This window comes from Nomascus leucogenys, chromosome 11 (genome assembly GCF_006542625.1).
Source record: "Nomascus leucogenys isolate Asia chromosome 11, Asia_NLE_v1, whole genome shotgun sequence".
NCBI lineage: Eukaryota > Metazoa > Chordata > Mammalia > Primates > Hylobatidae > Nomascus > Nomascus leucogenys.
The window spans coordinates 48,163,062-48,179,664 of NC_044391.1; the positions used below are offsets into that span (position 1 = coordinate 48,163,062).

A 16,603-nucleotide genomic window follows, 5' to 3' on the forward strand; every position below is an offset into this window, starting at 1 on the left:
AATTATGGCAGTAGAAAAAAATGTTCTCTATCTAGACCAAGCTAGACAGCAAATGTGGAAAGAGTTACTCTACCAGAAACAAGTTAGTAGAGGGAAGAGCACAGTCTTGGAAGAAAGAAAACCCAAATATGCCATCTGAGCAGAGTCACTACCGGCTGTGTGTTCTCGGGCAATTTATTTAACCTCTCGGAGGTCCACATCCCCAAGTGTAAAAGAGTGGTTAACCCATCTCATTAGATTCATGAGGATTAAATAAGAGAATAATCCACCAATCTGGATTATAGCTCCTGCTACTATGGTCAATATATACCATGCATTATTTTTTCTGTATAATTTATAACAGCTCAAAGAGAAGTAAAAGTAAAATTTCTAACTTGAGCAGTTCCTTTATCACAATTCAGCACTACCAGAATCTGTTTGTAAGTTATAAGACACTTTCGAAAATGTTTAACTCATTATTGATCAAGTAAACAATGAGACAAAAATGATGAAATATTTCTAATGAAATATGTTAAAACAATCAGATACTTACTCATTTATCAAATTTTCTTTTTTATGTATATATATTTTTTATTATACTTTAAGTTCTAGGGTACATGTGCACAACGTGCAGGTTGGTTACATATGTATACATGTGCCATGTTGGTGTGCTGCACCCATTAACTCCTCATTTACATTAGGTATATCTCCTAATGCTATCCCTCCCCCCACCCCCTCCCCTCACCCCACAACAGGCCCCGGTGTGTGATGTCCCGCTTCCCGTGTCCAAGTCTTCTCATTGTTCAATTCCCACCTATGATGAGAACATGCGATGTCTGGTTTTTTGTCCTTGCGATAGTTTGCCGAGAACGATGGTTTCCAGCTTCATCCATGTCCCTACAAAGGACATGAACTCACCTTTTTTATGGCTGCATAGTATTCCTTGCTGTATATGTGCCACATTTTCTTAATCCAGTCTATCATTGTTGGACATTTGGTTTGGTTCCAAGTATTTGCTGTTGTGAATAGTGCCACAATAAACATACATGTGCATGTGTCTTTATAGCAGCATGGTTTATAATCCTTTGGGTATATACCCAGTAATGGGATCGCTGGGTCAAATGGTATTTCTAGTTCTAGATCCTTGAGGAATCGCCACGCTGACTTCCACGATGGTTGAACCAGTTTACAGTCCCACCAACAGTGTAAAACTGTTCCTGTTTCTCCACATCCTCTCCAGCACCTGTTGTTTCCTGACTTTTTAATGATTGCCATTCTAACTGGTGTGAGATGGTATCTCACTGTGGTTTTGATTTGCATTTCTCTGATGGCCAGTGATGATGAGCATTTTTGCATGTGTTTTTTGGCTGCATAAATGTCTTCTTTTGAGAAGTGTCTGTTCATGTCCTTTGCCCACTTTTTGATGGGGTTGTTTGTTTTTTTCTTGTAAATTTGTTTGAGTTCATTGTAGATTCTGGATATTAGCCCTTTGTCACATGAGTAGGTTGTGAAAATTTTCTCCCATTTTGTAGGTTGCCTGTTCACTCTGATGATAGTTTCTTTTGCTGTGCAGAAGCTCTTTAGTTTAATTAGATCCCATTTGTCAATTTTGGCTTTTGTTGCCATTGCTTTTGGTGTTTTAGACATGAAATCCTTGCCCATGCCTATGTCCTAAATGGTATTGGCTAGGTTTTCTTCTAAGGTTTTTATGGTTTTAGGTCTAACATGTAAATCTTTAATCCATCTTGAATTAATTTTTGTATAAGGTGTAAGGAAGGGATCCAGTTTCAGCTTTCTACATATGGCTAGCTAGTTTTCCCAGCACCATTTATTAAATAGGAAATCCTTTCCCCATTTCTTGTTTTTGTCAGGTTTGTCAAAGATCAGATAGCTGTAGATGTGTGGTATTATTTCTGAGGCCTCTCTTCTGTTCCGTTGGTCTATATCTCTGTGTTGGTACCAGTACCATGCTGTTTTGGTTACTGTAGCCTTGTAGTATAGTTTGAAGTCAGGTAGCGTGATGCCTCCAGCTTTGTTCTTTTGGCTTAGGATTGACTTGGCAATGCGGGCTCTTTTTTGGTTCCATATGAACTTTAAAGTAGTTTTTTCCAATTCTGTGAAGAAAGTCATTGGTAGCTTCATAGGGATGGCATTGAATCTATAAATTACCTTGGGCAGTATGGCCATTTTCACGATATTGATTCTTCCTGTCCATGAGCATGGAATGTTCTTCCATCTGTTAGTATCCTCTTTTATTTCATGGAGCAGTGGTTTGTAGCTCTCCTTGAACAGGTCCTTCACATTCCTTGTAAGTTGGATTCCTAGGTATTTTATTCTCTTTGAAGCAATTGTGAATGGGAGTTCACTCATGGTTTGGCTCTCTGTTTGTCTGTTATTGGTGTATATGAATGCTTGTGATTTTGGCACATTGATTTTGTATCCTGAGACTTTGCTGAAGTTGCTTATCACCTTAAGGAGATTTTGGGCTGAGATGATGGGGTTTTCTAGATATAAAATCATGTCATCTGCAAACAGGGACAATTTGACTTCCTCTTTTCCTAATTGAATACCCTTTATCTATTTCTCCTGCCTGATTGCCCTGGCCAGAACTTCCAACACTATGTTGAATAGGAGTGGTGAGAGAGGGCATCCCTGTCTTGTGCCCGTTTTCAAAGGGAATGCTTCCAGTTTTTGCCCATTCAGTATGATATTGGCTGTGGGTTTGTCGTAAATAGCTCTTATTATTTTGAGATATGTCCCATCAATACCTAATTTATTGAGAGTTTTTAGCATGAAGGGCTGTCGAATTTTATCAAAGGCCTTTTCTGCATCTATTAAGATAATCATGTGGTTTTTGTTGTTGGTTCTGTTTATATGCTGGATTATGTTTATTGATTTGCATATGTTGAACCAGCCTTGCATCCCAGGGATGAAGCCCACTTGATCATGGTGGATAAGCTTTTTGATGTGCTGCTGGATTCGGTTTGCCAGTATTTTATTGAGGATTTTTGCATCGATGTTCATCATGAATATTGCTCTAAAATTCTCTTTTTTCGCTGTGTCTCTCCCAGGCTTTGGTAACAGGATGATGCTGGCCTCATAAAATGAGTTAGGGAGGATTCCCTCTTTTTCTATTGATTGGAATAGTTTCTGAAGGAATGGTACCAGCTCCTTCTTGTACTTCTGGTAGAATTTGCCTGTGAATCCATCAGGTCCTGGACTCTTTTTGGTTGGTAAGCTATTGATTATTGCCTCAATTTCAGAGCCTGTTATTGGTCTATTCAGAGATTCAACTTCTTCCTGGTTTAGTCTTGGGAGGATGTATGTGTCGAGGAATTTATCCATTTCTTCTAGATTTTCTAGTTTATTTGCATAGAGGTGTTTATAGTATTCTCTGATGGTAGTTTGTATTTCTGTGGGATCGGTGGTGATGTCCCCTTTATCATTTTTTATTGCGTCTATTTGATTCTTCTCTCTTTTTTTCTAAGATTTTCTTTTCAGTGGGACTGTTCCGTTTTCACAAAGCTGTGGAAAATGAGCAATCTCATTTATTGCTCATTAGGCATTAATTCAGATATATAGGCTGGGCACGGTGGCTCAAACCTGTAATCCTAGCACTTTGGGAGGCCCAGGAGGATGGATCACTTGAGGCCAGGAGTTCAAGGTCAACCTTGCAACATAGCAAGACGTGTTCTCTAAAAACATTTTTAAAATAACAGGGGTGCATTATGTCCACACCTGTAGTCTCAGCTACTCGGGAGGCTGAGGTGGGAGGACCACTTTAAGCCTAGGAGTTCAAGGTTGCAGTGAGCCATGATCATGGCAGTGCACTCCAGCCTGAGCAAGAGAGTAAGCCTCTGACTCTATTTTTAAAAATGTGTGTGTGTGTGTGTAAGTGATTTGATAACCATATCAAAATTTTACATAATCTTTGACCTAGAAGTTCCCCTTCCAGAAATTTAACCTTAGGAAATAAATATGAATATGAATAAAGAGGTATCTATAGGCAGCATTTGTATAAAAACAAGGGGAAAAGCTGGGAGGCCAACATTTTTCCAAAAATAAGGGATGGGGAGAAAATAGAAAATAAAGTAGGTACATTAATAGGATAAAGAACTATGAATCCATGAAATTAATGATGTAAAAGAATATTTAAAGACATGGAGAGATGTTTACATGATGTTACTAAATTGAAAAATAAAATATATGGTCTAATTTTAGTTTTGTAAAAGATATACATACACACACTGAAGAAGGATTATAAACTTTAGTATATCATAAATGTGATTACTTGTGGATACTAGGACTAGAATGAAATATTTTATTTATTTATTTATTTATTTATTTAGAGACGGAGTCTTGCTCTGTCACCCTGGCTAGAGTGCAGTGGCACAATCTCGGTTCACTGCAACCTCCAACTCCCGGGTTCTAGCAATTCTTGCACCTCAGCCTCCTGAGTAGCTGGGATTACAGGTGCCCGCCACCACATCCGGCTAATTTTTGTATTTTTCGTAGAGACAGGGTTTCACTATGTTGGCCAGGCTGGTCTTGAACTCCTAATCTGAGGTGATCTGCCCACCTCGGCCTCCCAAAGTGCTGGGATAACAGGCGTGAGCCACTGTGCCTGGCCTTAGAATAAAATATTTTAAAATTAAAATAATATTGTTCTAAGTAGTAAAATATATAGTTATTTTTATCGTGAATGCATATAGATTCATTTTTTTCCTTGCCTTATTCATAACTGTAGTAAAAGTAATGTTGAAATGTACTCTAGATTTTTCTGCCAAATCTTCTACGGCTGAGTACGTGAAGTTATCATTCCATTACGATAAAATAAATCCATACAGAATTTAATTGTGTAAAGCATTTTTCTAAAATGCTTGCCTGGCAGTGAGAGATCGTCATTGAAGGAATAGTTAAATTGTTGAACAGATGGGCTAGCTATTCAAATACAAGGTTAAACAGAGATTCTGGAAAGTGTAGAAGCCTTCTCTGAACATCAGTTACATATTAATTCTTCCCTTTTAATAGTGTCTTCGATGTAGACATGAATAAGGAGCACCGGCCATTGATCTGATTGCATTGCAAGTACTTAGGAAACTGCAATGATGACGTCTTTCTTGTTATTTCTTCTTGTTGACTTACCAGTCAAAGAACATTTCCGGGTAAAAGTCTGTTCAGGAGCACTGAAGTAAAGCCCTAAATATTTCAAGCCTATTCCATTTCACGTCCATACTTTAAATATACTCAGAGAAATTTAATCTTAGAAACTTTCTCATGTACATTGAGGTTGCAATCCAATGGATCGAACCTCTTCTCAGGTAACACATCTGCTTTTTCTAAGTATAAGTTAGTTATAAATATATAATCATCACCATAGAATCCTAATAGAAAATAAAATGCAACATATTCCATATTACTGGAGATAGGTAAAAACGCTTATGAAAAGTTTTGAAGCACCTTGCAAGTGTGTAAGGTGAAAGGCGGTGTGGCATAGGAGTGGAGTAAAGAATAGAAATAGAATATGTTGCTTCAAACTTGGCAGTTTGTGGTTTTACTCTTATATTTTGCATTTTCCTGATAAAGGTTATGTTAACAAATGCATAATCTGATTATGTCATAGTGTTCTTAATGCAAGTTTACACATCATTAAAAGATGCCTAACCAGGCACAGTGGCTCATACCTGTAATCCCAGTATTTTGAGAGGCCCAGGTGGATGGATCACTTTAGCCCAGGAGTTTGACACCAGCCTGGGCAACATGGTGAAACCCTGTCTCTACAAAAAATACAAAAATTAGCAAGGCACAGAGTCACGTGCCTGTAGTCCAAGCTACTTGGGAGGCTGAGGTGGGAGGATCACCTGAGCCTGGAGAAGTTGAGACTGCAGTGCTGTGATCATGCCACTGCACTCCAGCATGGGTGACAGAGTGAGACCTTGTGTCAGAAATAAATTGATTACTGAAATTAATTTAAATATGCCTAAAAACAAAACAAAAAAGAATATTTTTTTAAAAAACTAACCCCTGTCAAACCTAAAGAAAAAGAGGCAAATAAGTATTAAAAAATTCTAATAAATAGTATTCACAGCAGATAAACAAAAAGTTATAGTATCACAACCATTGTTCAGCACCCTTCAAACAATGCAAACCTTTTGACCCATGAAAAACAAATTAATGAATACACAGAGGTAGTCTCAATGTTGCCAGCATGCTGAAAGAATGAGTCTTGATGATCATCAAGTTTAGAGAGGATAGCAAAACTGCTGACAATGAAGATGCAGAATATCCAAATGAATATGAATTCATTAGGAGCAAAAGTCTTAAACTCAACCATTTAAATGATTTTAAATTTTAAAAAGCCATTTAAATTAAATCAACCGTGTAATTTTAAAAGCAAACTGATTTTCTGAACATATACGAAATACTGATTTTAGAAATGGTTTTCTCTGCAGTGATTTTTCTACTAATACTGTGAAGGCTGACTTAGGAATGAGTTTGTTTAAGAAGTGTTGAGATTCTAATATTTCATCAACAAACATCAGAATATTTAAGATTTTGTTGAGCATGGTAGCCTCTCTTTAAAGTCCTAGCTCTGCACTCGTACATGTAAGCCCGTATTAGCAGATAAGAAAATAAAACTCCATGTCAGACTTTCAATTTTACCCTATAAATAGTATAATGAAGACCTGATGTTTTTTCATGCTTGACTTGCAGCACTTTTTAGAATCCAGTACACTCTCACTTTCTCTCTCTCTTTCTCTCTCTCTCTCTCTCTCTCTCTGTGTGTGTGTGTGTGTGTGTGTGTGTGTGTGTGTGTGTGTAGTTAAAGAATCTCCTTCCCTGGATAACTTTTAAAGCCACATATACACTTACCTGACCAGATTCCAAGACAGAAGAAAGACTAGAACCATTTAAGTCCCTTCCAAATACAAACACTGACCCCCTTTTTTCAGGGGGATACTGTAGAGATTTAAGTGCTGCTCAAAGGCAGCTCCGCAAGAACTCTTCTGTAATTTATCCAATCACTAAGCATTTTCTGAATTTTATATTCATTCAGTACTCAAAAATAAGTTTCTGTTACAACATTTGTTAACTCATTCCACAAAGATGTGTTAGGTGCTTTCCATGTGTATGGGAGGCATCAGGGTATGGAGGGGAGAGCCCAGGCCTTGTCTTCAAATGGAGCTATGTGTAAATCCCGTTTCAGCCTTGTGGTTAAGTTGCTTAACCTCTGTAATCCTTGTTTTATTCATCTGTAAATGGGATAATAACTGTGTCCTTATACACAGTTTATAGTAAATATTATTTTAAAGATTATATGAAATAATGAATATAAAACACTTTGCTCATGAAGTAAGAACTTAGTCAATGTGTAACCCAGGGCTCTTGGGTTTTTGGGTATGCACTGTGAAAAAGTACCCATTCGTAACAACAACTTGAGTTCGTGTTGTCTCAAAAAGTTCCAGGAAGAAGCTCAGCCCCAGGAGAAGAAAAAACTGGTCATATGCAGAGACGCCTGATATAGAAATGAACTTTGGCAAACTCTCCTCATTATCATACTAAAAACCCCACCCGAGGAGGAGCTTATTTGTCATTTTCTAAACATACCAGTGTTTGGAAGCATGATCTGCATCTGTGCTGCCTTTATTCCACCTCTACGTACAGTGACTCAGCTAACCAGCCCAATAAAAGCCCTGTTTTCACCATTGTTAGGGGAGACACTGCTTCGCGAACTATCCCTGTTGTCTTCCTTACTTGTTGCATAAAATCTTGTTAAATCCTTCTTGGTGTTGTGGTCACTGGACTATCATGCGCTACACTGTTGACTTTACCTATTGTATTGGTAACAAATGTCGGTAAATGTTCATATTATCTATTATTATTGTCACTAGTGTCATTGTTATTACTACTCCTACTATGATTGCCCTGTACTTGGTTTACCAAAGAGGAAACCAAAAATATGTAATACCAGTGCAGATCCTACAGGATCTCCTAGTCTTTGTGAACCCAAAGAATCTGAGACAGGTCTCAATCAATTTAGAAAGTTTATTTTTGCCAAGGTTAAGGACACTCCCTTGACACAACCTAACAAAGTCCTGATGACATGTCCCCAAGGTGGTCAGGGTACAGCTTGGTTTTATACATTTTAGGGAGACATAAGACATCAATTAATATATGTAAGATGTACATTGGTTCAATCTGGAAATGTGGGACAACTCATAGTGGGAGGTTTCAGGTCATAGATAGATAAGAGACAAACGGTTGTGTTCTTTTGAGTCTTTGGTCTTTCAGTGAATAGATAATTTACACGTGAAGAGGGTAGAAGGAATAGTCACTTATGCCTTAGTGTGGCTCAGTGAATCTGCAATTTTTGCTTAAACAATAGGGCAGAGGAAGCAATCAAATATGCAAAGAAACACGAAAAGTGGCTCAATAGTCAAAGACAAGTTTATTTTGGAGAATAAACTGAGAGGGGCTTCTGGCCAATTTCAGTCAGGAGCATTCTCTCTTACAAACTAAGAGTATTTATTGGTTTAAGGGTAAGAGAACTTATCACCGGTGTGGAATGTTTCTGTATAAGGGAGAAGTCAATTGCAGGGTTGGAATGTATCTGGTTGGAGGGGAGGTTATCTTGGGGCTGACATGTCTCTGGTCAGGGAGGGGTTTGGAATGTTTCTGGTCAGAGATGTTATTTGTGGCTTATGGTCATCCTGGCCTTAGCCATTAGGCTGATGCCCTTTGAATTTAAGTGGTTTTTTATCAAGATAAACTTTAAAATGGCAGTGCTTGTCCAAGATAGCGATGCTCCTGCTCTGTCACCTTGTCCTGTGACATGTTCATCACCATTCCAACGGGAAAGTAAAAGAATGGGGGGTTTCCATGGTAAAATAACCTTGGAAAACATTGATGAACAAGGTTAAGTAAGTTTCTTTTCTGAAGTTTCTCAGGTCCTTTTTATGTATAAATCACCAGGAGAGGGTGGGATGCATACACAGCACTTCTCCGACATATTTAACCACAAAACTCTTCTCATTGCACGTATGTAAATTGGGAATATGTTGCTTTAATTGGAAGAGAAAACGTTAATGGTAAAATAGGAGGTAATTTGGAGGATTTACATGTACGAAAAAAAGAAAATGTTTTGAACACCGATAAAATGCCAGAAATTTAAACAACTATTTATATAATCCTTGCAGCAGTTGCATTGTGTTTAATCACCAAGATTTTACAGATGAAGAATTTGAAACTCGAAGATGAAAACAAAGTCTTATTGCTAGTAAGTGAAGGAGATAGCTGCTTCCATGAATTGAAGTACTTCTCAAATATCTGGAATTACAAAGTGAGAGAAAAGAAGATTGGTAAATGAAAGAGAATGATTATTCCAGGATATGTATGCACAACTTCCTTATTTTTTTCATTATTTCACCCCTAAAATTTGTTAACTGAAATCCACAAAGAGTAAGAGGGAAAAGGTAAGTCTTAATAATACAAAAAATACAGAGAAAATGTAAATTGCTCTAAGAAAAAGCACAAGATGCCACATAAAATATTGTCTGTGGTGTTTTCTTTTTCGTATTTTAAGACCACAATTATTTTACTCTCTATGGGGTAACTTTAATAGCAGGTCCAGTGAGGCATATGAGTAGTGAGTCTATATTGTAATGGTCCTGCTTTCCTTTGTATATAAAACCAGTTAAATTAAGTCAAAAACATGTTTAAAACATATGGGTTTAAAAAAAAAGGGACTGGTTCTACAATCTGCAGTGAACATTTTTTTTCCTGCTTTCTAGGCCCCATGACACCCAGCACAACCAGTGAGAGACAGATAGATGGATGATAGATAGATCGATAGATAGATAGATAGATAGATAGATAGATAGATAGATAGACTGATTGATACATGATACATAGAATGGCCAGATGCATACATATAAACATACATCTATGTATCAAGCATATATATATTTGATATATATGGATAATGGGTACTGTTGTCACTGAACAATAATATCTTCTAACTGTATCCACCAACATAACTTGAGAGGTTATTTTTATAATTTGGATAATTGGATATAGTTTTATAATTGGATCAGATTGTCTGGCACAGATGACTTCCTGAGAGGCCACCACCCTATCTCCTGGAATAAGAACCTCCACCGAGATTTTGGTGAGCCTGTATTGCAGATTTCCTCTTCTGAAAAAAACCTAAAAGCTCAAGTGGGTAGGGCCAAGACCCACAAAATTACTAGGCTGTGGCCAACAGACCACTTTTGCAATACCCAGACACTAGGTTCAGTCAACATTCTTTCTCATCAGGAGCACTAACAGTGTAATTTGTGACTTAAAAGAAAGTCAATTCTCTGAGTCAGTGACTATTACCTAATTGCTTGAAGGATTTTTTCCAGATAGGTGGTCTGGAAACTTTTTACCTGTTACCTTCCATCACTGAACCATTTCAATCTTCTGCCTCCTGGATATCTTGGAGAAAATGAACGAACACAACACAGCGTTCAGTTTTTAGAGCATTTCCCCCATACAGAACATTGTCTTACTTGATCTTCCCGATGACCTCAACAACAGGAAAGGCAGGTCCTTTCATTTCCATTTATAAGACGCACAGACCCAGGATTATCTAGCCACAGGAAGCAGGACTCCAGATTTCAAGTCCAGCATCTTAAAATGACAACCTTGGTAACTCTGCATGAATGAACTGGACAGTAAAGTGGAATTATTACTGGGAACTGCAATGAATAAAATCTTTTGCATTTTTTGCCTACGTTTCACAGAGGGTGATATTTTTCTGAGACAATCAAATTTATACCACGGCCGTAATACAGAAACGTTCTGACCAACAAAGTCATGCTCCTGCATCTACGTAGTAGGTAACTGCAGAAAGGGCTTCCTTTCTTCCTTCTTTGTGAAATTGCCTGAAAACAGCTCCCCCTTGCTGTCCGTCGAGGCATATCTTCACCAACGTTAAAACAGAGCTGAGGGAGATCGCATTTCTGCCTCCCTCCGGCCCTGCAGAGGGGCTCCAGCTATTCAGAGTTAAGGGATTAATAGGTAGATGGTGGTTTCTCCTCCTTCCCAGGGCCTCTTTCCTCTCTTGAGATTTCCTCCTTCTCACTTCTGAGCACAGGAGCTGGGCGGGTTTTCTGTCCCTTGCCCTGGACAGCACTGCCTGGGTGGCCGCTGTCCGGCAGCTGCTCTTTGTCCACCCAAAAAGATGTCCCCAAGACTCAGTAGTAACCAGACGGTCCCCACGGACTACTGCGGCCAAATTTCCGCCATCCCCGCTGTGGGAATCAGGCTTTTCCCGCAGAAAACCCCAGGAATCTAGAGAAAACTCCGTAAGTCCCTAGTCTCCACAGAGAAAACCAGGAGACACTCCCCCCAAACTCCGCTGTGAATACAGGCACAGCAGCCACAGGGGCTGCAAAGTGACGAGTGCGTTCTTCCCGTCGCAAACATAGGGTAATAAATAGCATGCATCGAAGATATTACTAGGAAGAGATAGCTCTTTAAGTCACGAGAGGGGAGAAATGTTTGTCCCGGGAAAATTTGCCTCGGGAATAAAATTTGCCAGACTAGCTGCACCGGTGAGCTCGGTGAGAAGGAAGAAACCCGGATTGGAGGAGGTGAGGTCGAGAGCCAGGTTCAGGTGCAGGAGCTAGATGGGTGGACGCCGGTGCGTGGACTGGAGGTTTCCAGGTACCGCGCTTAGCGTGCCTGTTGAAGTCAAATGCATGGTTAAGGAGGCTAGCGAGGAAGACTAGTGAGGGAAGCTTGTGGAAAGGGCTACGAGCCCAGAAAAGGCATGACGCGTCCAGTGCTCCAAGTTTTTGTAAGGGAAGAGCGGGAAAGCACCACGATCCCGCCTACTGTGCGGAGGAATCTGCGAGTCTCCCAGCTCCACCCCCTCAACAGTGATGCAAAGAGGACAAACACCGACGTAGGGAGAGGAAAAAATAAAAAAATTGCAGGGAGCGGGGAGTAGGCAACCAGCAGTCTTCCGCCAATAGGGCGAGAGGGAGCGCGTCCCGAGGAAACGAGCACCGCATAAGTACTTGAGTTGGGAACCCAGTGCTTCCGGAAGCTCGGAGCTCACCTTCCCGACCTCGCCGAAGTTGAAAAAGGCAGAGCAGGGAGAGGGGCCGGCTCACCCTGCTGAGAGCTGCTCAGTCTCAGTGGGCAGGCGAGACGCTGCTCCGGGAGACGCCCACTGGAGGGATCGCAGAGCCCGGCAAGCGGCGAGCGCGCCAAGGACGGTGCGCTTCGCGCGAGGAGCCCAAGTCCTCCGAGACGGGGAGGGAGCGGCCCGCGAGGGCTGGGGCTCCGAAGAGGGCCGAGTAGGTGCTGCATGGACAGCATGCGTCTCTCCGCCGGTCCCGACGCGGGGCCTTCGGGCAACTCCAGCCCATGGTGGCCTCTGGCCACTGGCGCTGGCAACACGAGCCGGGAGGCCGAAGCCCTCGGGGAAGGCAACGGCCCGCCGAGGGACGTGCGCAACGAGGAGCTGGCCAAACTGGAGATCGCCGTGCTGGCGGTGACTTTCGCGGTGGCCGTGCTGGGCAACAGCAGCGTACTGCTGGCTCTGCACCGGACGCCGCGCAAGACGTCCCGCATGCACCTCTTCATCCGACACCTCAGCCTGGCCGACTTGGCCGTGGCATTCTTCCAGGTGCTGCCGCAAATGTGCTGGGACATCACCTACCGCTTCCGCGGCCCCGACTGGCTGTGCCGCGTGGTGAAGCACCTGCAGGTGTTCGGCATGTTCGCGTCGGCCTACATGCTGGTAGTCATGACAGCCGACCGCTACATCGCCGTGTGCCACCCGCTCAAGACTCTGCAACAGCCCGCGCGCCGCTCGCGCCTCATGATCGCGGCCGCCTGGGTGCTGAGCTTCGTGCTGAGCACGCCGCAGTACTTCGTCTTCTCCATGATCGAGGTGAACAATGTCACCAAGGCCCGCGACTGCTGGGCCACCTTCATCCAGCCCTGGGGTTCTCGTGCCTACGTGACGTGGATGACGGGTGGCATCTTCGTGGCGCCCGTGGTCATCTTGGGTACCTGCTACGGCTTCATCTGCTACAACATCTGGCGCAACGTCCGTGGGAAGACGGCGTCGCGCCAGAGCAAGGGCGCAGAGCAAGCGGGTGCCGCCTTTCAGAAGGGGTTCCTGCTCGCTCCCTGTGTCAGCAGCGTGAAGTCCATTTCTCGGGCCAAGATCCGCACGGTGAAGATGACTTTTGTGATAGTGACGGCTTACATCGTCTGCTGGGCGCCTTTCTTCATCATCCAAATGTGGTCTGTCTGGGATCCCAAGTCCGTCTGGACCGGTACGTGCCGGGAAAATAGAGGAAAGTGCAGGGATTGGAGTGTGTGTGTATGAGAATCTAGCAATTTTCTTCATAGTATCTTCTAGGGCAGTAGTTTTTAAACTTCTCTGTGTGCATAAGAGTCGCACCTTGGAGGAACACTGTTTTTTTTTTTTAAAAAAAAAGCAAATTCGTGGATTCCCCATGCAGACATTCTAATTAAGAATGTTTGGAATGGGGCTCAGGACTCTGCATTTGTAGTGTGCAATGATCCTGAGACCACAATTCCAGAAACTGTGTCCTACAGTCAGCCAGGCAACTACGAAGCCGAATAGTGACTTTTGCCAAATCACTTGCTACTATATTAACACCATTTCAAGTCTATTGGATTCAGGGAAATATTTTTACTGTCACAGCTGCTTTTTGTTGGATTGTGAAAAGTATTACGATTAATTTTAAAAATGTGTAGAAATGCCTCAGGGGCAAGGATAGAAACAGACATATATTTCTAAAGAAAACTGGAGAAAAATTATTTAGAAGGTGAGTAATTCCAATTTGGCATTTAGCTAATAATGTTCCTTTCTCGTTATAATCTGTTTCTTTTTTTCTAACAATGATTACTTTAACACTTTTTTCTTGGTATTTCAAAGCAGAATTTTTGATAAACTAAATTCGTTAGACTAATTCATTAGTCTTTCACCACTAATTTGACCACACAGCTCTACACCTCTCCACACAACTATTACAGTAGTTTACTGGAAATGTTCTCTACACCTACTATTGTGTTTGATTTTAATTCCTTCCCAAACTAGAAAAACTAACTTCATAGTGACTTGCAAAAAAATGACTTAATTTTGCATCTTGAAAATATTTTCTTCTAGTAAAGACAAAAATTCAAACTAGATAAATTCCAATGCTTGTTGGAACTCAAACCAAATAAATTCAATGGTACAGTTGTTACCAGAATGTTTCTGATAACAGGAAATAGGTATCTGGGAGTAGCTGTCTCCTTTTGCTTTTTGGAATTGGAGTAGGGGAGGTATGTAATATGCTTCGGAAGTTATATTTGCAGATAAAACATTTCAGTATGAATTTAAGTTAAATATTCTTCCTGACTATAATACTAGCGATAATGAAAAATACAATATAAACACTTTTATTTTTGGTTTACTATTTCTTATCTTGCTTGATCTTAGAAGCCTCTTAACATTGTCAATCAAATAAAGAAATTCAGTCTAGTTATTGCTTTAGCAGAATTTACACACAAGTAATAAAAACTTCAATTGTGCATAGATATGTTGGTGATTTTCATTCTTTGTGAATACCATCTTACCCATGGCTCCTGATCACCTTTGACAGCAGCATCTTAGCACTGAGTATGATTAAATAATAACCTGTAATTGTTTTCTGGCATAACAAGAGTGAGGAGATCCAAGTTTATATTTAATAATCAAGGAAAAGTCAGTGTTTATTGATTATTCTTATTTTTAGAAAAGGTATATTATCAGCACAGTAGCTCCACTGTGAAAGGTTATAATATTTATGCAGTTTACCAGTGCTAATTATCATAATTATCATAAAATATTTTAGAATCCTGTTGGAATTTCCTAATTCCGCTGTTCTTCTTGATATAATTTGTTTGAAACACAATCACAGATGGTTTTCTTTTAAAATCAAACCAAATTTCTAACCAAAGAAAAACAACTAAAGCTTGTATCATCCAGGGACTTCTGTACAGTTTTCATATTACAAGAATATTTAAAACTACTAAATTTGATACCTAATGCAATATTTTCTCCTGAGTTATTAGGATAAATACACTTTGGTATACATGGTTATTATGGACTCTTAAAATTTCATTACAATCGTAGCCATTCTATAACTGCTCTGTCATTAGCACATGCTAGTTGGAGTATAGAAGATAGAGATTTTTTAAATGAATTATTTAACAGTCTTAACCTCATAAAATTCCCACTCATTCTATTTAAATATTTTGATAGTGTTTTAAAAATACTTGAATTAATTTTAAGGCATCTTGCTTACAAAAAATATTTTATAGTCAAGCAATTTTCAAACACTCCCCATTTCCCTGATTGATAAACAAAATAGTTCATTTTCTGTGATAATCCAGAAGGTTTTTCCTTTTTAATTAGTTAATAGAAAAATGAGTTCATCCATGGCTCACTTACATTACATAATTTCCCTTTATATTTTTCATGCAGAATCAGAAAACCCTACTATCACCATCACTGCATTACTGGGTTCCTTGAATAGCTGCTGTAATCCCTGGATATACATGTTTTTTAGTGGCCATCTCCTTCAAGACTGTGTTCAAAGCTTCCCGTGCTGCCAAAACATGAAGGAAAAATTCAACAAAGAAGATACTGACAGTATGAGCAGAAGACAGACTTTTTATTCTAACAATCGAAGCCCAACAAACAGTACGGGTATGTGGAAAGACTCGCCTAAATCTTCCAAGTCCATCAAATTCATTCCTGTTTCAACTTGAGCCCTGTGTTCATGCAACTTGATTCTTGTTATTGACTTTTTGGCCCATTAGCTGAATTGAGCTAGAAATCACAAGAACAAATGCACTTTATTGATATAACCATACATCAATTCATTGGGTACAAGACTGTGTTTCTAGTTGCATTTTCACATTGCTACCAAAAACTAGACATTATTTTGTATGGAATATTAATGAAAACATGCTGTACTAAACTATGCAGGTCTAATTCCCAGAAATATAACAGAGGTTACATTTTTAAAGGAAAAATCATAACCATCCTAGCTTTATATTTTGTTGTTGGTTTCTTTTATTTTCATTTCTAACATTAAGTAAGACTTGATTGGTTTAAAAGTCATATAATGTGCAGCACTATTTCTGAACAAAGAGAGCCCATCATCAGCCTTAGTATTCAGAGAAAACTTCAGAGAAATTATGTTTTCATCCAATAAAATTAATTTGTGCCTCAGAAAATGCAGCCTTAAACAGTGTCCTGGAGATGGGATGGTACCTCCTGGGAGTACAAGTGCCTGGGGCGTAATGAGCTCCTGCTCATTGTGGCCAGTTTAGAGTTCTATTAGAAGCTATCAATCACCTTGCATTTCAAAACGGTAATTTTACAACTGGCAGTGGCTTCCTTTTGGTTCCTCACATATTATTGGTCAAGAAAAGTATGAAAACTGAGATGCTGAAGGTGAGAGGAAATGTTGTTGACTGGCCAAAAATATCTTTTTTCCCCCACTGCGAGGTTGTTTTAAAGTCAGATTTGTATGAGGAAAGCCAAATTTTATTAAAAGAG

The 16,603-nt window shown here is 40.0% G+C and overlaps 1 protein-coding gene across 1 annotated transcript; it reads left to right on the top strand.

Moving 5' to 3' along the window:
• Positions 1–11,008: 11,008 nt before the first annotated feature.
• Positions 11,009–16,268, top strand: AVPR1A (arginine vasopressin receptor 1A). Its single transcript, XM_003252729.4, has 2 exons — positions 11,009–13,319; positions 15,521–16,268. Exons 1-2 carry the CDS (start codon positions 12,341–12,343, stop codon positions 15,805–15,807), a joined length of 1,266 nt encoding a protein of 421 aa, XP_003252777.2. The 5' UTR covers positions 11,009–12,340; the 3' UTR covers positions 15,808–16,268.
• Positions 16,269–16,603: the final 335 nt, after the last annotated feature.